This window comes from Leptopilina heterotoma, unplaced genomic scaffold (genome assembly GCF_015476425.1).
Source record: "Leptopilina heterotoma isolate Lh14 unplaced genomic scaffold, ASM1547642v1 Lhet_103, whole genome shotgun sequence".
NCBI lineage: Eukaryota > Metazoa > Arthropoda > Insecta > Hymenoptera > Figitidae > Leptopilina > Leptopilina heterotoma.
The window spans coordinates 840,488-862,771 of record NW_025110818.1 but is presented as its reverse complement, the minus strand read 5'-3'; the positions used below and the strand labels follow the sequence as shown (position 1 = coordinate 862,771).

Genomic DNA, 22,284 nt, shown 5'->3' with positions numbered 1-22,284 from the left:
ATTGATTGTTTTAAATCAAAATTGATTAAATTAAATTAAAGTTTATATTAAAGTTTATAAAGTATTTCAAACAAATAGAAAAAAATTAATTTTTCATTGTACTTATTAAAATGAATTTAAAAAAATTTTATTTTAAATTAAAATTGATCAAACTAAACTAAATTTATTTTACATTTTTAATTAATTTAAATTAAATTAAATTTTATATATTACATTGAAAATAATTAATAAAAATTAAATTTTGTATTAAATCAAAATGAATTAAATTAAATTAAATATATTAGGAATATTAAATTTCGTATCGAATTTGAAACAAATATATAAAAATATTAATTTTACATTGTAGATATCTATTAAAGTTAATTAAATTAAATTTTGTATTAAATTTTAAATTAAATTTTAAATTAGATCAAAATTATTTAGATTAAATTAAAAATTTTATTGAATCGAAATTAATTAAATTTGTTTTAATATAAATTTTAAATTTCAGTTAGTTTTAAAATCAACATTTTTAATCACTTTCTTAATTCTTTAAAAATTCTTTAAAAATTGAATTCATCAGTCAATTTAAAAATGAATTCTTTTATAATTACAATTTAAAAATTCGTTTATGCATAAAATGTGTTAACAGCATGCATTTGAAAATGTACAAAAACTACTTGATAATAAGATAGTAATTAATGTATAAATTCTAAGTGAATAAAAATTATTAAAATATATTTAATATATAAAATATTTAAATATAAAATATTTAAGTATAAAATATTAAAATTCCAAATTTACTTACAGAAAATAGAGACAAAATATAATTTTCCGCATTGTTTTTTTCTTTGCCATTCATAAAGAATTCCATTAATTTCCAGCAATTATTTCCTGTCTTTTCTACTGCGACATGTCGATTCAAAATTATCATCAACATCGTCAATGTTAATATTTATTAATTCGAGTTCCTTATCGATTGACACTTTCTCTTTTATAATTTCATCACTCTCCAAACGACTATGCAAATCATGTTCATCAAATAGATTTAAAGTTTTGCTCTCACTTGAAAAATCAATAGAACACTCGCACTGTCGTTTTCTTATGTAAACAAGATGAAGATCCATTACATTTGTACCAGTGAGTCCAGTTTTAATTAAATCCTCACCCTTCTTGAAACGTGAATAAAAATTGTATGTGTCATTTTCCTTGAGAACATTCATGGGAATTAGATTTTCAATCTCCTTGGCGATTGACGCCAAATTTTTTGGCATATTTTCCAGATTAAAATCAACAAATGGTGTATTAAAATCCCCCGGGGGGAGTTTTCGAATTTTTTCCAATTTTCTTACTTTTTCCTGTAAATCAAGAATTATGGGAGCAATCGCAGGATAACCGAAAGCACCAGCCGCATCGGTTGGACCATCTTGACCGTCAGTACCACCGCTTAGAATAATAATTTCATATTTTGATAAATTCGGATGTTCTTTTACTTTCAGGAGCCAATCGAGCGAAAAGTAGAGTGCAAGTTCTTGATTTCTTCCTCCTTTTCCGGAACCCATTACTTTTTACAGTCGGCTCACCGCCACCGATTAAAATAATCCCCTGTCCGCTATTCTCCTCCAGAACATCGAAAATTTCATCGACCTTTCGCGCATCGACACCGAGAATTGCATCACTTTTGATATTTTCGAAAAAATTCCGACGATCTATTAATTTTTCCAAAGCGAGACAAACGAGGAATGTAAATTGCGTGTAAGCGTTACTCACAAGTTGAACGTCACCCTGAACATCGTTGCGTAGAATAATCGACTGGAGATTTTTTCTCAAACTTGCCTCTCTGGCTGCATTCATGGCAATTAAATTGTTTCCAATAATAACATTGTGTACGTGTTTAAATTGCTTTTTTTGTTGAGAAACTCTTTTTTTTCCTTTGATTCCTTAGAATTTAGGAGAGCTTTTAAACCGCCCTCGACGTCCTTCAAGAGATCGTATTTCTTCACAATTTCCAAAACTTCTTTCGGAGGTTTCGCTTTGAAAACAGTTGGACCACTTGCGATTAAATCAATTGGATCTGATACTATATCAGATATTATAAGACTTATTATCGTAGCTGGATATGCAATTTTTGCTAAACCACCTCCTTTTACCATTGACAATTTTTTTCTCACTGTATTTAATTCCATTATATTGGCGCCGGAATTTTGGAGATTTTTACAAAATTCCTGCTTCTCCTCGGCGGAAATTAAGGGCCGTGGCATGAACAGAAGAGCTGATCCTGAAAAATTATATTATTAAATTAAAATAAGTAATAATTTTCTTAAAAAGACACGATTACTTTTAAAAATTGTTATAAGAGTTTTTAAAACAGAAAAATATAGGTATTTCAATAATAAAACTTTAAACCCTAGGAGCATAAAAGATGAAATAAATAAATAAAACTTCCATTATTTCTCGAAATTACAATTATATAATTCTTCTAAATTCTTTTCTTGAATTTTCTTCAAAATTTATTCAATATTTCTAAATGAGTATTTAGATATTATTATTCAATATTGATTGATAATTTAATTGATATTTAAATATTATTAATTGAAATTGTCAAACATTTTTAATTCCGAATCCTTCTGAACTTTAGTTATTTCTATAAAAATTGTTACAAAAACTTCTTCCAAATTCAGTTAATTTCTAGAATTTTTTATTAAAATTATTCTTTAAATAAATTATCTATATTAATAATTTATAATAATTTTTAATAACTTTCAGAAATTTATTCAAGAATTCAATTATTTAAAAGAAAGTTCACTTAAAATTCTTTAAAAATTCAATTGTCTTCAATTCAATATTACTAAATTTCTATTAATCGAACGTTTTTGATTAACTAAATTCGTTGGAATTTTTAATTCAAGTTAGTTAAAATTTAATTATTTTAAAAATTTTTTACTACAACTTTTCCAGTATTCAATTATCTGCAATTCTTAATTTTGGTTCTTTTTTGAATAAATTATTTTTAATAAATTTCTGGAAAATTATTTGAGAATTCAATTATTTTAAACAAAGTTCATTTTAAATTCTTCAAAACTTCCATTAATTTTAATTAATATTAATATGTTAAGAAATTTTGTTTATTCGAAAGCTTTTTAATTAAATGATTTATATTCACAGATTATAATTTCAAACCAATTTAAAGTAAAATTTTTTCTAAAAAACTAAAGTCTTGAGAATTTTTAACTAAACTTACTCAAAATTCAATTCAATTATTTTCTTAAATTTTTTTTGGCTAAATCACAATTTTGACTAATTTCAACAAAATTTGAACTAAAATTTTTGCAAAAAAATAAATTCTTTGGATTTTTTAATTAAATTCACAAAACATTCAATTATTTCTAAAAACTTTTTACTACATTTTCCCAATATTCAATTATCCTCCATAATTTTAAATAAAATTCTTTTGTAAAATAATTATTTTAAAATAATTTTAAGAAAGTTAGTCGCGAATTCAATAATTTTAAACTATTCAAAAATTCCGTTAACTTTAATTAATATTACAAAATTTTGTTTTTTCAATTGTTTCAATTCAATATTAGAAAATTTCAATTATTCCAAAGTTTTTTCATTAAAAAATATTTTAATCACAAATTCGACTAATTTCCAAAAAAATTTGGACTAAAATTTTACAAAAAATTAAATTTTTTTAAATTTTTAATTAAAGTTACTCAAAATTCAATTCAATTATTTTCTAGAATTTTTTTTTGACTAAAATTCTTCTTTAAATAAATTATTCTTAATAATTTTCAGAAATTTATTCGAGAATTCAATTATTTAAAAAATTAATACAAAGTTCTTTTCAAATTTTTCTAAAATTAATTTGTTTTTTATGCATTATTAGAAAATTTGGATTATTTGAAAGTTTTTGATTAAATAATCCTATATTCACAATTTTAACTAATTTCAAGAAAATTTAAACTAAAATGTTTCGAAAAAAATCAATTTTACCGAATTTTTAATTAAATTTAGTCTACAATTTTAAATAAAATTCTTTTGTAAATTAATAATTAATTATTTCTAAATAATTTTAAAAAACTTATTCGAGAATTCAAAGTTTTTTTTATTAAAAAATATTATAATCACAAATTCAATTAATTTAAAAAAAAACACTTGAAACTAAAATTTTTCGAAATTTTAAATTCTTTGCAATTTTTATTTAAATTCACTCAAAATTCAATTATTTCTTTAAAACAACTATTTAATAGCACTTTTTTAATATTCAACTATTCTCTAGATTTTTTAAATTAAAATTGATTTTTAAATTAATTATTTTCAAAAATTATCAAGAACTTATTCCAAAATTTAATTACTTAAAATTCTTCTAATAAAATTTAATTGTTTTGAATTAAATATTCCAAAATTTCAATTATTCGAAAGTTTTTTGATTAAATAATAATATAATTCATAAATTTAACTGATTTAAAATAAAATTTGCACTGAAATTTTTTGAAAAATTAAATTCTTTAGAATTTGAATTAAATTTACTAAAAATTAAATTATTTCTAACAAGTTTTCACTACAACATTTCTTCTACAAGAAAACTAAAATTTGTAATATTCAATTATTCTCCAGAATTTTTATTTAAAATTCTTTTCAAAATGAACTATTAAAATTTATTTTTAAACAATTTGCAGAAAGTTTTTCGAGAATTTAATAATTATTTAAAAGAAAAAGTTATTTTGACAAATTCTTCTGAAATTAAATAGTTTTCAATTTAATATTACAAAATTTCGATTATTTGAAAGTTATAAATTCAACTGATTTAAAATAAAATGTAAACTGGAATTTTTCAAAAAACTAAATTCTTTAAAATTGGAATTAAATTTTTACTTCTAGTTTAATTATTTCAAACAAGTAATAAAAACTTATTACAACAATTTGTCAACAAGAAAACTAGAATTTATAATATTCAATTATTGCCTAGAATTTTTATTTAAAATTCTTTTCAAAATGAACTATTAAAATTTATTTTTAAATAATTTTCAGAAAGTTTTTTAAGAATTCAATAATTATTTAAATGAAAAAGTTTTAATGATTGTGATAAGTTAATTTAATCTTCTGAAATTAAATTGTCTTCAATTTAATGTTACAGAATTTTAATTATTCGAAAGTTTATTGCAAATGAAAAAACGGAAAAGTCTCATTTTATCAAAATTAGTTTATCAAATTTTTTGAAAATAGTCGAAAATAGTTGAAAAACTTTAAAGAAAATTATATTTATGAAATTTATGAAATTCATATTATAAATAAGTAAATAAATAAAAAAATACCTCCTCCGGAGATGAGAACAATAAGCGTATCATTTTCATTCAATCCTTCGACTAAATCCAAAATATCGTGCGTTGTTTCTAAAGAATTTTTATCAGGTTGATTGTGTAAAGCACCTTCACGATATTCAATAACACCTGACAATTTTGGAAAATTCGTCAAATTTTCCTCCTTCCAAATATCATTTTTCGAACCTGTTGGAATACTGACAATTCCTTTCTTCAAACGATCGCCGAGTAAACTTTCAAGGGCAATTGCCATTCCCATGACAGCTTTTCCAAAACCAATTAAATAAATATTTTCTGTCAGAGTAAATTTTTCATTGCCAATTTGCAAGCAGTCCTCAACAATCGTAACATTACTCTTTATTAGATTCTGCGGCAAAACTGCTTTTATTCCAGCGTTAAAAACTTCCCGTAATTGTGTTTTCCTCTCAAAAAAAGTTGACATTTTCCTCGTTTTGATTGAATCTAAATCGGAATTTTGTAATCTTAACAGATGACACGAGAAACTAAAATAAAAACTCTCAATAGTGTAAAATTTGTAAAATTGGTAACATTAGTAAAATTGACAAAAATCTAAATTCAAAAATTGAAAACTATTTCAACTCACCAGTTTTGTGAAATTTTCTTTAAATTACCACCAAGAAATCTTTGGAACATTTTATACTTTCAATTTTGATTATTACGTTTAATTTTGTAATCTTATTTTTTATAATAAAAACATCTTATCGCGGTTTAATATATAAATTGTCAAAGATTAAGGTTATGTGATAAGAGTAAAACGGAGTAAACAAACATTTTATAAATGAAATCATTTCAAAATGAACAAACCACCAAAATAAGAAATTTTGTTCACGAACAAATCTAATTTTAAAAAGACAAAAATATCCCGAATTTTTTTTTTTTTTGAGAGAGAAGAAAAAACGGTTAAAAACCAGGGAAGGTTTTAAAACTTACTGAAATCACGTGACTTATTCTTTCTTATCGGATGTGTTGTGCACACGCTTACCGATTAAGTAAATAATCAATAAACTCCCAAAAATTGTCACCAGTCGATTTTAAAGCGCTGTTGTACCTAACCCATATTATCCACGTTTCAATATAGAAAAATTTTGACGTGACTTTTTTTGTGTGCTACGAATATTTTTTAATTGCATCAGACAAATTTATCTTAGAATCATGTAATTTGATTAGTAATAATTAATAATTGATTGAAATCTAATTTGTTTGTTTATTAGAATATTATATTTGTTTGCAGATTTGTGTGTTATTCTTCTGTAAAAAGGTGTGTGGAGATCGCCATGTTTGACTGATGAGCCACGTCCTAACTTCATGGCTGTCGAATCTTGTTTAAAACAGTTGTTTTAATACAAAAATAAAATAAATAGTTTTCTTCTCAAATTGAATTGAATATCGTGACGAAAAAAATTGTTCGATCATCAATTAAAAATGGTATGTAGAATGAAATTAGGAGTTTAAGTGTTTTTACTTTGCTTATAAAGAAACCGGCACATTCACTGACAACTTTTTTGCTAAAGTTGCTTTTTTGACACGTCAAACTCACTATTGACTTTATTTTGGATTTGTAAAACATTTTCCGATTAATGTTATCATAAATTTTCCCATAATTGAAAATCTATGCTTTAAATTCGAAACGTTTTTTTAATTTCTGTTATATTGGAAATTGTTTTCTAAATGACAACATACTGTACGAGGGGTTTTTTCACACTATTTCCAAAGGATAATTGTTATAATTAAATAATTATTACCTTTTTGGTCAACTTCTCGTCTTTTCAGTGACGATTGATTTTTGTTTTTGCTATTAAACTTTTCCACATTGATTAGTATTGAATTTAAATCTTTAGGAAAATATTGAATTTGAATTGAAAAAAAAATTGTTTTACAGCCTTTACGTTTGGATATTAAGCGTAAATTGACAGCGAGATCGGATCGAGTGAAAAGTGTCGATCTTCATCCAACAGAACCATGGATGCTTTGTTCTTTATATCAAGGCAATGTAAATATTTGGAATCATGAAACGCAAACTTTGGTGAAGACCTTTGAAGTTTGTGATTTACCAGTGAGAGCGGCGAAGTTTGTTTCGAGAAAAAATTGGGTTGTCACTGGTTCCGATGATATGCAAGTGAGAGTCTTTAATTACAACACTCTCGAACGCGTACATTCTTTTGATGCACACAGTGATTATGTACGATGTATTGCCGTACATCCAACGGCACCTTGTATACTTACCAGTAGTGGTACGTATTTTTTTAATTTTAATCTTTAATCTTTTTTTAACTAATTTCATTAATTTAACTTTTTAATCTTAACTATGCATTGTATCGGTGTTTTCCAAAAGAATTAAAAAAAAAACTATAAATCGGTGAAATTCACAGCATTTATAATCAGTGTGGCCACATGTCAGTAAAGTCAGGGAAATGTCAGTAAAACAAAAATTTTGTCAATAAAGTCAGCAAAATTTAGAAAATTGAGATTTTTTTCGACTTATTTTCAAAAATTGCGACTTTCTCGATTTTTCTTCCAAATATTACAACAAAATATCATATTTTTTAGTATTAAATGTGAATCATTTCAATTTTTATATTACGAAAAATAACTATAAACAAATCTTGCAAAAATTATTTTTGAATCATTTTACTACTTAAATTTTTGAAATATACATTTAAAAACATTTTTAATAATTGAAATTTTGTAAAATTTATTAATTTTTTTAAGTATTTTGTTAGAATTTTTGAAAATCAACTTTTGAAGAATTTTAATTGCAAATTTTCAAAATAATTGAATTATCAAAAATTTTAATTGCAAATTTTCAAAATAATTGAATTATCAAAAATTTTAATTACAAATTTTCAAAATAATTGAATTATCAAAAGTTTTAAAGAAAAATTTTTAAATGTAAATTTACAGGATTGCCACAGGTCAGGGAATTTAGGAAAAAGTCAGGGAAATTCGAATTGGTCAGGGAAATCAGGGAAAAGTCAGGGATTTTTATTAAAAGTACTGGAAAAAATTAAATTTTTAGAATTTATAAGAAAATTCTGAATTTTGGTGTCTTTTTTGTTTGCCTCATAAACTATGAAATTGCAAAGAATTCTAATATAAACCCTACAATTTTTTCTATTTCTAATAATAATTTCTTTCAATATAATTTAATTATTAAAGAACTATCATAAAATTATTACTTATAAATTATTTAATGAATAATTTTACTCAAAAGTTTCAAAATTAATTGGATTTCAAAAGAGTTGCATTTACAATCTTCATAAATAGATGAACTTGACAGGTTTCAATTTGAAATTTTAGAAAATATAAATTTTTAACGAATTTAAATAGAAATTTGAAGAACAATTAATTACAGAAATTCAATTATTTTCAAAAAATTTAATAAAATTCTTGGCAAAATTTTAATTATTTTCAAAAAATTTCCTCATTTCAATTATTTATAATATTTACTATTTTAATAAAATTTTCCAAAAGAATTCAATTAATTTAAAAAAAAATTGGATAAAAATTTCACAGGAATTCAATTACTTATCAATTTTTTATAAATTTCTTCGCACCAATTCAATTATTTTTAATTTTTAAATGAAGTTTCTTGAAGGAATCCTTATATATTCAGAAAATTAAAAAAAAAGCTCTGAGAAATTTAATTATTCCGAAAAATTTAAATAAACTTTTTTAAAAATTCCATTATTTAAGAAAATGTTGACAAAATTCTTTACAAGATTTAATTAATAAAATTTTCCTATATAATTCAATTATTTTCAATACAATTCTTCTTAAGAATTCAATTATTTTCACAACTAATACATTTTTTATGGCAGTTCAATTATTTAAAAAAATTTGAATAAAATTCTTCACAAGAAATCAATTATTTTCATAAATAATACAATTTTTCTCGAGAAATCAATTATTTAAAAAAGTTTGAATAAAATTCTTCACAAGAAATTAATATAGTTAATAACAGTTGCAAATTTCAAACATAATTTAATTTCAGAAGGTTTTGAACAATAAATTTATTATTGTTTTAAAAAAATTGTAATTATTAAATATTTATTAGAAAAAATTATTTAACTTTTATTTACTAGGATTTAAAATTCTAAAAAAAATGTATTTTTTAGAAATTGTTTATTTTTAATTACTAGTACTAAATTTTAATTATAAAAAAAGTATTTTTTAGAATTTAAAAATTTTAATTTTAGTCATTTCAATTATTTTTAATACAATTTTAATCAAATTCCTCGAAAAATGTAATTATTCTTAGAAAATTTATTAAAATTCGTCGAAAAAATGCAATTATATCTAAAAACTGTAAACAAATTCTTCTACAGAATTCAATTATTTCCATAAATAGCAAAAGTCTTCAGATTTACTAAATTCTTCTGAATATTATTTTTAAAAAAAAAATTCTTCACAAGAATTTAATTATTTTCATGAAATTCCATAAAATTCTAAAAAAACAATTCAATTATTTCCAAAAGTAATAAAATTCTTCGAAGAAATTAAATTATGTTTACAATTTTTTTTAAATTCTCAAAATTTCAATTATCTTTGAAAATAATTAAATTGTTCTCCACAATTTAATTATTTTCAAAAATTTTAATATTATATTCTACGCAAACATTTAATTATTTTCATAAATATTAACATTCTTTGGAAGGATTCAATTACTTTTATAATTAGTCAAATTCTTTGCAGAAATTCAATTAGTATCAATAAATTTTAATCAAGTTTTCAATTATAATTATGAACAGACAAGATTATGTTAAAAATTTTAAAAAATCTTTGTTTAATTCAATTATTTTTAAAATTTTTAATTAAAATTATTGAAAAAAACTTTAATTTCAGAAAATTTAAAGAAACTCGTTAAAAGAATTTAATTGTTCATAAAAACTCTAATAAAAATTTTTGAAGCTATTTGTAGATTTATTTATGTTCGAAATCAAATAAATTTAAATTTGATGAAAAAAAACCGGGAAAAATTAGGACAACACCGGGAATTTTGTTAAACGATAATAGTAGACACCCTGTGTATTTTTTCTTAAAAAGGAAAAACTTTTGTTTTCGCTTTAGGAACAATAATTTTAGATTATAAAATAAAAAATAAATTAAAACTTACCATTTTCCAGACGATATGTCAATAAAACTATGGAACTGGGAGAAATCATGGCTTTGCCAGCAAATATTCGAAGGTCACACGCACTACGTCATGCAAATAGTATTCAATCCAAAGGATAACAATACCTTTGCAAGCGCATCATTGGATAGAACAGTAAAAGTTTGGCAATTGGGCTCATCGACTGCCAATTTCACTCTCGAGGGTCATGAGAAAGGTGTGAATTGCGTCGATTATTATCACGGTGGCGATAAACCGTATCTAATATCAGGTGCCGATGATAAATTCGTCAAAATATGGGACTATCAAAATAAAACTTGCGTACAAACATTGGAGGGACATACGCAAAATATTTCCGCCGTTTGCTTTCATCCTGAATTACCAATTGTTCTCACTGGCTCGGAGGATGGAACTGTGCGTATATGGCACGCGGGTACCTATCGTTTGGAGTCGTCACTGAATTATGGTTTCGAGAGAGTTTGGACAATTGCATGTTTAAGAGGTTCGAATAATGTGGCAATTGGTTATGATGAGGGCAGTGTTATGGTGAAAGTTGGCCGCGAAGAGCCGGCAGTATCGATGGATTCGATGGGCGGTAAAATTGTTTGGGCAAGACACAGCGAAATTCAACAGGTGAATTTAAAGGCACTTGGCGAGGAAATAATGGATGGCGAACGTTTACCATTGGCAGTGAAGGATATGGGAGCTTGTGAAATTTATCCTCAGACGATTCAACATAATCCCAATGGTCGATTCCTTGTTGTTTGTGGCGATGGGGAATATATTATTTACACGTCGATGGCATTAAGAAATAAGGCCTTTGGTCAGGCTTCGGAATTTGTATGGGCTGCCGATTCGAGTCAGTATGCGGTTCGTGAGAGCACCACGACTGTTAAGGTTTTTAAAAATTTCAAGGAGAAGAAGACTTTTAAGCCCGATTTTGGAGCCGATGGTGAGAATTTTTAGTTTTTATTGTAATTTATTTTATACATATGCAGGGTGGCCGCTGGACCGGGAAACCGGGAAAACCGGGAAATGACAGTGAATTTTTTTGGACAGGGAAAAACCGGGAAATGACAGTGAATTTTGATCTTGACCGGGATTTTGGAATTTTTTTTTTAAAAACACACATTACTTTGTGAGAAAAAATAGAAATATTTATTTTAAGACTTAGGTATTAACTATATTTCATTAAAAAAGATTGAATGATCTTCTATAAAATCTATTTATATTTTGTCAGAGAATTTTATAAAAAGTACTATAAAAATATTCAATTTCTAGAATTTATAAGAAAATTATGAATTTTGTTGTCCAACATAACAGACTTAGAAAAAGAAAATATTAAATTTAATTTTAAATTCTTTCTATTTCTAACAATAATTAAACAAAATATAATTTTAATTAAATTTGTCAAAAAAATTTCAAAGAGAAAAAATTTCACATCCTATAAAATAATGAAAAATAAATCAATTTAAAAATTTTTTTGCAATTATTATTATAACAAAACAAATAAGAATTATTAAAAATTTGAACTAATTAGAACAAAAGTGATACGAAATTTATAAAAATGAATTTTTGAATAATAAATAAAGTAAATAAAAATAAATAAAATTTCTTTTCTTAGAAAATAAATTTTAAAAAACCGTATTTTTCATTAATATCAATTAGTTTTTTTACAATTATTCATAAGCAAATTTTTCGATTTTTTAGTGTAAAAGATTTTAATTAAAAATTCTGAATAATTTAGTCTTTAAAAATATTTTTATTCACATTTTTTCAAATTAGTTATGTTTTTAAATATGTAATATTTAATTGAAAAATTTTCAAATTATTCAAAATTTCATGAAATTGTCTTGTAAACAAGTGGATTTTAGAAATATTTTAGTTATTTCTAGAATATAATTGAATTGAAATTTTGAAAATAATTTTTAATAAGTTGCAGTAGCAATTCTTAAAAATTATTCAAATTTAAAGGATTTGAAATTTGAATTTTTTTTTGAAATTTGAGTACCTACTATATGAAAAAATAATGGATAATAATTAAATATTTATTTCAAAAAATCTATTTAAGTTCAAAATTATTTTTAGAGTAAACTAAAATATTTTTAGGGTTTGGGAAAAAGTCAAAGTTTTGTCTAAAAATCAGGAAATTCTTTCAATCTTTCATTAAATAATTTATTTTCAGAGTTATTATTTATGACCGGGAAAAATAATTTATGACCGGGAATGGACCGGGAAATGACCGTGAATTTTTTTTTACAAAAAAAGTGGCCACCCTGATATGATATTATTTTTTAGCATTTTCGTATTTAATATATTTTTCGTTACTATTTTTTATCTTTACCAATTTCTACGATACTATTTTTTCTCTTTACCAATTTCTTCTATACTATTTTTTATCTTTACCAATTTCTTCGGTACTATTTTTTCTCTTTACCAATTTCTTCGATACTATTTTTTATTTACTATTTTTTTCGTTACTATTTTTTTTTTCTTTACTTAGACTTACCACAGGCCAGGGAATTCAGGGGAAAATTAGGGAAAGTGGAATTGGTCAGTGAAATCAGGGAAAAGTCAGGGATTTTAATTAAAAGCACTGAAAAACTTAAACTTTTAGAAATCATAAGAAAATTCTGAATTTTTGTATCTTTTCTGATTGCCTCACAAACTATGAAATTATCACGAATTCTAATACAAAACCTTGAATTTTTTTCTACTTCTGACAATACGTATTTTTTTTAAATATCTTTATTCTTGAAGAATAAAGTACAAAAATTTAATAACATTTTCGTCCAAATTTCAATTATCTTTATAAATAATAAAATTCTTCTCCAAAATTTAATTATTTTCGAAAATTTTTAATAAAATTCTTCGTAAAAATTCAATTATTTTCAAAAATTTTAATAAAATTCTTGACAAAAACTCAATTATTCTCAAAAATTTTCCTCAATTCAATGATTTTCAATATCTGCTATTTTAATAAAATTTTCCAAAAGAATTCAATTATTTAAAAAAAATTTGTATAAAAAATAAAACAAAACATTTAATTATTTTCATAAATAGTAAAAAATTCACAGGAATTCAATTATTAAATTTTTTTTTTAATTTCTTCCCAATAATTCAAAAATTTTCATAAAACATACATTTTTTTACAGGGATTCAATTATTTTCATAAATAATAAAATTCTTTTTAGGAATTCAATTATTTTCATAAATAATAAAACTCATTGCAAAATTTAAAGTATATTTAATACAATATTAATCAAAATTCCTCGAAAAATGTAATTATTATTAAAAATTTTATTAAAATTAATCAAAAGAATTCAATTAAAGAAACATAAATAATAAAACTCTTCTCAGAATTGCAATTATTTTTAATTAAATTTTTAAGAATAATTAAATTTTTTGAGGAATTGGATTAACCCGTCAGCGGTCGCGCCTTGAGAAAAAGTCTCACGCAACACTACTCGACCTATAGGGCGCTCTTAGAGTGCAAGTGAGACACTAAAAAAGGCGCGACTGCTGACGGGTTAAAATTATACTTTAAAATTTATCGAAGAAATTCAATTATTTAAAAATTTGTTTGATAAAATTCTTTATGGAAATTCAATTTTGAGAAAAATTCAATTATTTAATAAATTATTTATTTTTCTATTCAAATAATTGAATTCTCATAAAATTTTCTAAAAAAATTGATTTAAAAATGAATTTCAATTAAAATTTTACCTAATAATTGAATATTAAAAGCATTATAGTGTAAATTTGTAGAAATATTTGAATTTTGAAAAGGTTTTAAATTAAAATCTTTGAAATTCTCAATTTTTCATATTTTTAACTAACAATTCTGTAGAATGAATTTTTTTTGGAAAATTTTAATTAAATTTTCTTTGATATTATTTGAAGTTTTTATTTTCTAATATATTTAACTGAAAAATTTTCGAATCATCGAAATTTTTTGTAAAATTAAATTGTAATTAAATGGATTTGAAAATTTTCAAAGAACTTTATCAAAAATTATTAAAAATAATTGATTTTAAGAAGAATTTTAGTTAAAAATTCGAGAAAATAATAATTTAATTGAAATGATAAATGGAATAAATGGAATAGAATATTTTTTTGAGTATCTAGTCATTTTTAGAGTGAAAATCATTTTAGTGTCAGAATATTCTTTAGTTTCAGGGAAAAAGTCAAAATTTTATCCGGAAATCAGGGAAATTTTAGGGAGAAACGAAATTAAATTTTTGTGGTTTACTAAATTAAATTAAATTTTGTGTGTTTACTATTTGTTTATTTAGTATATTTTTTTCGTTCCTTTTCTTTCTTTACTATTTTTTTCTTTTGCTTTGTTTTTGTTACTATTTTTTTTAATTCAATATGTATTTTGTTTTTCGTTACCATTTTTTTCTGTAATATTCAATTTTCCAGGAATCTTTGGCGGTTTTATGCTGGGAATATCATCTGGATCGGGCCTATCGTTTTACGATTGGGATAGTTTGAAATTAGTGCGTCGCATTGACATTCAACCGACACATGTTTACTGGGCGGAAAATGCATCCCTCGTTGCACTGGCGACAACTGATCAGTACTTTATTCTCAAATATCACGCAGACGTTGTTGCAAATGCGCCGGAAAATGCAGAGGACATTGAAGATGCTTTCGAGGTATTATTCGCAAAATAAAAACAAAAAAAAATGCAATTTTTAAATTAAATTAAATTTATTTTTAAAAAAAATAATAATTAATTGCTTTCTTATAGAGAAAGGATTGTATTATTAATTTAATTCCTCTTTAAATTTTGTTAATTGAACGAAAATTAATTGTATTATTCAGGAATTTAATTACTTGTTAAATTTTGATAATTGAAGGAAAATTAATTGTATGATTAATTTAATTACTTGTTAAATTTTGATAATTGAAGGAAAATTAATTGTATTATTCAGGAATTTAATTACTTGTTAAATTTTTTTTAATTGAATTAAATAAAAATTTACCAGATGGTGGCCGAGATGAACGAAGTTGTAAAAACTGGTCTCTGGGTTGGCGACTGCTTTATTTACACGAATAGCGTAAATAGAGTAAACTACTTCGTCGGTGGTGAAGTTGTCATCGTCTCACATCTCGATAGGCCAATGTACTTGCTGGGCTATGTGCCGAGAGACAACAGATTATATCTCTGCGATAAAGAACTCTCAATTGTTTCCTATTCCCTATTGCTCTCCGTTCTTGAATATCAAACGGCGGTAATGAGGAAAGATTTCGAAACAGCCGATCGAGTCCTTCCAACCGTTCCCAAAGAACACAGAACTCGTGTCGCACACTTTTTAGAAAAGCAGGTAATACAAAACTAATAACATTTTTTAATTACGAGACTTTTGTCCAAAATGTTTTCGGTTTATAATCAATTATAATTTCAATAATATTTATAGTTTAATTGTATAATTTTTCCAGGGCTTTAAAGAACAAGCGCTCGCCGTGTCGACAGATCCAGAGCACAGATTCGAATTGGCGCTTGCATTGGGAAATCTTGAGACGGCATTGACACTCGCAAAAGAGGCGAATAGTCAACAAAAATGGCGACAATTGGCAACGCTCGCCACACAAAAGGGCAAATTGCAATTAGCACAAGAGTGCTTGCATCAAGCACAAGATTTTGGTGGTTTACTATTATTGGCAACAAGTACGGGAAATGCGAATATGATTGAAAAATTGGGTAATGCTGCTAATGAAACGGGAAAAAATAATATTGCATTTTTATCGAAATTTCTACTTGGCGATGTCGATGAATGCTTAGAGATTCTTATAAAGACAGATAGAATTCCCGAGGCTGCATTTTTTGCACGCGCCTATGCGCCTAGTAAAATTTCATCCATCGTTAAAATATGGAAGGAAAAACTCTCGGCAGTCAGTGAAAAGGCTGGTCAAAGTTTAGCCGATCCTGAACAATATGAAAATCTCTTCCCCGGCTATCGAGAGGCACTTAATGTTGAACAATACGTGAGAGAGAAGAGTCAGAAGAAAATTCCCGCTTCCGCTTTTCCTTCTCTCAAGGTAAGTTATGAGATGATTAATATTAATAAAAATAATAAAAAACAGACAAAAATAATCTATAATTTATGAAAGTAGGAAAAAGAAACAAAACAGGCTTCGCACTCATCTACTAAAATCTATTATTTACTACTTTTTTAATTTTTTTACAATTTGGATAATTTTTTAGATTTCTGGCTCTAAAAGCTACTTTTTTCTTTATTTTTCAAGAAATTTGCGTCTAAATTCGCTAACAGATGAAATAAAAAAAATTCTAAAAGTTGCAATAAAATTCTTTGAAACGATTTCATTTTCAAAAACTTTTCGAAAATCAATAATTTTCAATATCTACAATTTTAAAAAAATTTCACAAAATAATTTTGATAAAATTCTTCGCAAACACTCAATATTTTTTTTATAAATAATAAAATCTTCGCAGGAATTGAATTATCAATCAATAACATTTTTCATAAAAATTCAATTATTTATTAAACTTTTAAAAAATATCATTAATTTTGCATAAATAAAAAAATGTTTCTCAAGAATTTCATTTACTTTAAAAAATTTTAATAAAATTCTTCACAAGAATTCAATTATTTTCCCAAATAATAAAATTTCTCACGAGAATTCAATTATTTAAAATAGAATTAAATTATATTTTCGCAGAAATTCAATTATTTTCATAAATAATAAAATTCTTTTGAAAAATTCAATTATTTAAAAAAGAAAAATAAATAAAATTCTACCGCAAGAATTCAATTATTTTTACAAACAATAACATTTTTCATGAAAATTCAATTAATTACGAAAATTAAAAAAAAACAATTATTTTCGCATAAATAATAAAATGTTCCTCAAGAATTTAATTTTTTACGAGAATTAAATTATTTTAAAAAAGAATTAAATAAAATTCTCCTAAAAAATTCAATTATTTTTCCAAATAATAAAATTTTTCAAGAAAATTTAATTATTTAAAAAAAAATGAAATAAAATCTTCGCAAAAATTCAATTATTTTTTTAAAAAATTGACAAATTCTTTATATGAATTAAATTTTCTGAAAAACATTCAATTATTCAAAATATTATTTATTTTTGTATTTAAATAATTGAATTTTAGTGGAACTTTCTAATAAGAATTGATTTAAAAACTAATTTCAGTTGAAATTTTAGATAATATTAAAAGATTATTAAATTGAAATCGTTGAAAATTTCAGTTGTAAAACGGTAATAACATTTAAATTTTGACTTTAAAAAATTATTCATTTTATATTTTAACTAATTTTATTGGTTTACTTTTAAAAATTACTTTTAAATACGCAATTGTATTTTTTGAAGAATATTTTATATAAAAATTTAGAAAATAATTTTCAAAAATTTAGAATTGAAGTTTTCAGCAGGATTAGAATAAAAAAAATATATTTTTTATGGAAATCAGAAAACAGGGAAATACTGAATAAAATTTTTGTGAATAAACTGAAACAATTTTTTTTATTCCTTAAAATTAATTTTCGATAGATAGGTACATTTTTACTTCTTTTTCTCAGTATTAAAGCTACTTTTTAATACTTTTGTAAAATTACTTATCGAGTGTGAAGCCTGAAATAAACTTTTAAATATAAAAAAAATACATTTTTACAATTATTTGCTAAAAATTTTAGTTGAACACTGAACGCAATCCTTACGAGGAAATGATGTCGTCAGACGTTACAAATAGAATGACGAATTTAAGTATTAATAAAACGGAAGTTCTGGAAGAGAAGCAAATCACCAATAAGTCTCTTGTTGACGATGACGATCTGGATCTCGATTTGGATTTAGACGAGAACATCGACACTAGTGTAATTGAATTTTAATTAATTTGGAAAACAATTCATCCCAATTTGTGAATTTTAACATTTTCCAAACTTTGAAATTTTTTTTATTTTTAAATTTTTAGTTAATTTTAAATTTAAATAATGAAAATTGAAAAAATACCAGTAAAAGAAGTAAAAAGGTAAATTTCAAAACTTACTTTTCTTGAAAAAAAAAAAAATAGTTTTTTAATTTGTTGCATGCCATCAGTACAGATTTTCCTGAAGATGAAGTAAGTTTTCTTTTATTTTACGAAATAAAAAGGAGAACATTTTTATTAATTTTTTTTTTCTATAGCGAAATAAAAGAAGTAGTTTTGAATTTAGAAATGTGAGTAACTTTAGAAGAGTATTGCGTTACTAAAAGGCAGTTCTGTGCGCGAGTTATATATATTAAAAAAAAAGAAGAAAAAAAAAGAAAAAGGCTACTTGACGCATTTTGTTTTACGCGACCCAACACTATCACAATGGGCACCTTTGAATGAGCACATGTCGTTAATGTATAAGTATACAATACAAGGGGCCCCCCTTTTCTCCATATATATCGTTAAATAGGCACTCGTGTCTCGGTTTCCATCCAGCTAAACGCACATAATGTCCTGAAATAAAACGAACAAGGAAAAGTCCACGTAAATTTTGCCTCTTTACTATTTTCGACTTTGCGGTTTTTGAGTTTGAAAAATTTACATTCTCGTTGCAAATTATTCTTTGTATGTTTAATTATTTTACGTGTTTTTTTTACTTCTATATTTTCTTATTTCTGTATTTTTTACTGAACTATTTTTGACTGCTGTATTATTTTAGTTCTGAATATTTTTCACTATTGTATTTTTTTACTTCTGTACTTTTTATTGTTGTATTTTTTACTTTTGTAGGTATTTTTGTTACTAAACTGTATTTTCTTACTGAACTGTACTTTTTTCTAAATTGTATTTTTTACTTTTGTATTTTTTTTTCTTTTTAATAATTTTAATAAACATAAATTTATTTTTTCGCTACATATTCTTTTTTGGATAAGAATTGTTTATTTATATTTTTTTCTGTTATAAAGAAAAGTGGATTGCTGTAAATTTTCTTTGAGAAATATGAAAAAAAAAACAATGAAGACTATAATATGGGAAATATAATGTGAAAGAAAAATAATAATTACAAGAGAGCTTGGCGAAATGTGGTGGAAGCAAACTGGTTTGAACTTGTGGGGGTTAATACAGAATATAACTCAAAAACCCCGGGACGCTTATGAGGCGAACGGTGGAGTGTTATGGCAACAACGCTGTAAACAAAATACACCGTGACTGCCATCGGGTAAACATGCCCTTAGGCACCAGCAAAAGCTCACTCTCTTCCATTTGTATCAGTTACACGCTACTGCTGTAATGATCCGCCACTGATTTTTACGACAGAACAAAAAAAAATAATAATAATAATAGAAAAAAAAGAACAGACAGATTTTTTCATTTTTTTTACAAGGGAAAAAAAAGTTTCTGTAATAAATAGAATTATTGAATGACTATTTATTAAATTATCATTTATTTATTAATATTTCTTATTATTTATGAAAGAATTGATAAATAATGAAAATTAGTTTAGAAAATAATTTGAAAAATAGTTTTTACGATAAAAAAAAGTGGAGAAGAAAAAGAACACGGATTTTTCTTTTTCACAAGTAGGAATTTTCTGGAATAAATAATTTTCTTGAATAATGAAAAGTAGTTTGGAAAATAGTTTGAAAAGTAGTTTTACAACAAATAAAAGTGGAGAAGAAAAAGAACACGGATTTTTCTTTTTCACAAGTAGGAATTTTCTGGAATAAATAATTTTCTTGAATAATGAAAAGTAGTTTGGAAAATAGTTTGAAAAGTAGTTTTACAACAAATAAAAGTGGAGAAGAAAAAGAACACGGATTTTCCTTTTTCACAAGTAGGAATTTTCTGGAATAAATAATTTTCTTGAATAATGAAAAGTAGTTCGGAAAATAGTTTGAAAAGTAATTTTTACAACAACAAAAAATAATAAGAAAAAAACGAGAAGAGAAGAAAAAAGAAAACACAGATTTTTCTTTTTTTACAAGTAGAAATTTTCTGTAGTAAACAGTTTTAGTAAAAAATAAAAATTTATTTGGAAAATAGTTTAAAAAGTAGTCTTTAGAATAAAAAAACAGACTTCTATTTTTTTGCAAGTTAGAAATTTACCATAAAAAATAGTTTTATTAAATAATAAAAAGTAATTTCAAAAATAGTTTGTAGAATAATTTGAAAAATAGTATGAAGAATAGTTTCAAAAATAGTACGAAGAATAGTACGAAGAATAGTTTCAAAACTATTAAAAAAAAACGGTTTGAATTAAAATACTTTCAATCCAAAAAGTAGTTTGAATTTGAAAAATGGTTCGAATTCGAAAATTACTCTGAATTTTGAAAATGGTTTGAATTTAGAAAATAGTTTCATTTCAAAAACTAGTTTTAATTCGAAAAATAGTTGGGGAATATTTTGAATTTGGAAAATAATTCGAAAATAGTTTAAATTTGGAAAATAGTTCGTATTTAGAAATTGTTTTTGAATTTAGAAAATAGTTTGAATTTGAAAATAATTTGTATTTGGAAATTGTTTGAATTTAGAAAATAATCAACCTACCTTTTTATTTAGATTACTAAATTATTATTGAATAACATTTTATTTCCCACTCCAAAAATCGAAAATATACCATAACTGAATTTCCTTCTCTTCTGTTTCAGGATGTAAATCTAGATGATGATCTTCTGGTGGACGACTAGTGAATTAACGATTCCGTCAATATTCATCCTGTCCACATGAAGACCACGAATTTTTTTTTTTACATATAGGAAAAGAAAATAATTGTAAATCATTCCTTACGGGAAAAAACGGTCTTAAAAGAAACAAATAAGTAAAGTATTACACGAGTGTAAAATTTTACGCGCATATGATTGTTCGTATTCCACATTTTCGTAAGTTATTAAATATTATTATTATTATTATTATTATTATTACATAATCTTTATAAAGAAAAGAAAAACCGCAAAAAATTGTAATTAAAAAAATTGAAAAAAATATATTGTTAATATAATATTACAGAAAGGGAATGAGATGGAATTAAAATCCTTTTTCTCTTTTAAGGAAAAAAAAATAGAAAATTTGTATTTGTATATGTAAAGATTTTTTTTTCTCGGAAAATCGAGAAAATTTTTCTTTATATACATAATACTAATCGCTGTAATTAGTGTGCGCGCTTAATTTAGTGAAGGGTGTAGGCGTTCACGGTGAACGGAGGTCGAGAAAACAGAGCATTTAGCACGAGCCGCATACGTGACCGTCGAGACGTGCGTGTATTCAGGCAAAATATATTATTCTTTTAAAATCCCTTTTCGACTCGAATATTGAGAGAGTGAGAGAGAGAGAGAGAGAGAGAGAGAGAGAGAGAGAGAGAGAGTATATGAATACTGCGTTTCGAAAGTAAACCAAAACGGATCAATTTATTTTGAAAAATTGTGTCTATTCAAATTTTTTATCAACTGCGGACAATTAAATTTGCGGATTTTTAGAAAGAAAATTGCGTCTTTGGCTGAAATTATTTTCAATTTTTACGTAAATAATTTCTATTTTTTAAAGTACCTACTTTTTTTAGTAGGTATACTTCGAAATAATTTTCTTTTTTTAAAAATTTACATTTTCTATCAAATAGGAAAGAAACAATTTAGTTTTAATTATCAAATAAGTAAGTATTTAGTTTTATATTGATTTTTTTTTAATCATGTACGAAGAAAGTGGAATTACAATTTTCAATAAAATATATTTTAATGTATAATTTTATTCAAATTGTATAATTTATTCACTATAGTTTATTTATTATAATTTATTTATTTAAAATTTATTTAATGTCATACTAAATTACGAATAATTATTTATTATTTATTCCCTATTAATTTGTATATAAAATTTTTTCGTTTTTCCAGAGTTGG

At 24.0% G+C, this 22,284-nt stretch overlaps 2 protein-coding genes across 3 annotated transcripts; one reads left to right on the top strand and one right to left on the bottom strand.

Annotated features, from left to right (window-relative positions):
• Window positions 1-1,709: 1,709 nt before the first annotated feature.
• LOC122501441 (glycerate kinase) lies at window positions 1,710-6,260 on the bottom strand. Its single transcript, XM_043610896.1, has 3 exons — window positions 5,908-6,260; window positions 5,298-5,806; window positions 1,710-2,257 (listed from the first exon to the last, which is right to left on the bottom strand). The coding sequence occupies exons 1-3, from the start codon at window positions 5,955-5,957 to the stop codon at window positions 1,839-1,841; spliced, it is 978 nt and encodes a 325-aa protein (XP_043466831.1). The 5' UTR covers window positions 5,958-6,260; the 3' UTR covers window positions 1,710-1,838.
• An 84-nt stretch (window positions 6,261-6,344) lies between these two features.
• LOC122501410 (coatomer subunit beta') lies at window positions 6,345-21,778 on the top strand. 2 transcript variants are annotated; one of them, XM_043610851.1, is made up of 9 exons: window positions 6,345-6,478; window positions 6,556-6,749; window positions 7,204-7,555; window positions 10,448-11,386; window positions 14,860-15,095; window positions 15,429-15,767; window positions 15,883-16,482; window positions 18,117-18,296; window positions 21,043-21,778. In XM_043610851.1, exons 2-9 carry the CDS (start codon window positions 6,747-6,749, stop codon window positions 21,079-21,081), a joined length of 2,688 nt encoding a protein of 895 aa, XP_043466786.1. In that variant the 5' UTR covers window positions 6,345-6,478; window positions 6,556-6,746; the 3' UTR covers window positions 21,082-21,778. The 2 variants fall into 2 exon arrangements, with proteins under 2 accessions (XP_043466786.1, XP_043466794.1); XM_043610859.1 differs by having other exon boundaries at window positions 6,367-6,478; window positions 6,536-6,749.
• The last annotated feature ends 506 nt before the right edge of the window (window positions 21,779-22,284 follow it).

Excerpts from the sequence above, each read along its gene's own strand:
- LOC122501441 (XM_043610896.1), bottom strand. The coding sequence starts at position 5,957 with ATGTTCCAAAGATTTCTTGGTGGTAATTTAAAGAAAATTTCACAAAAC. Across the intron at positions 5,807-5,907 it reads AAGAAAATTTCACAAAACTG|TTTCTCGTGTCATCTGTTAA; the intron begins GTGAGTTGAAAT and ends TTTTTATTTTAG. Across the intron at positions 2,258-5,297 it reads TGTTCTCATCTCCGGAGGAG|GATCAGCTCTTCTGTTCATG; the intron begins GTATTTTTTTAT and ends ATAATTTTTCAG.
- LOC122501410 (XM_043610851.1), top strand. Across the intron at positions 7,556-10,447 it reads TTGTATACTTACCAGTAGTG|ACGATATGTCAATAAAACTA; the intron begins GTACGTATTTTT and ends ACCATTTTCCAG. Across the intron at positions 11,387-14,859 it reads GCCCGATTTTGGAGCCGATG|GAATCTTTGGCGGTTTTATG; the intron begins GTGAGAATTTTT and ends TCAATTTTCCAG.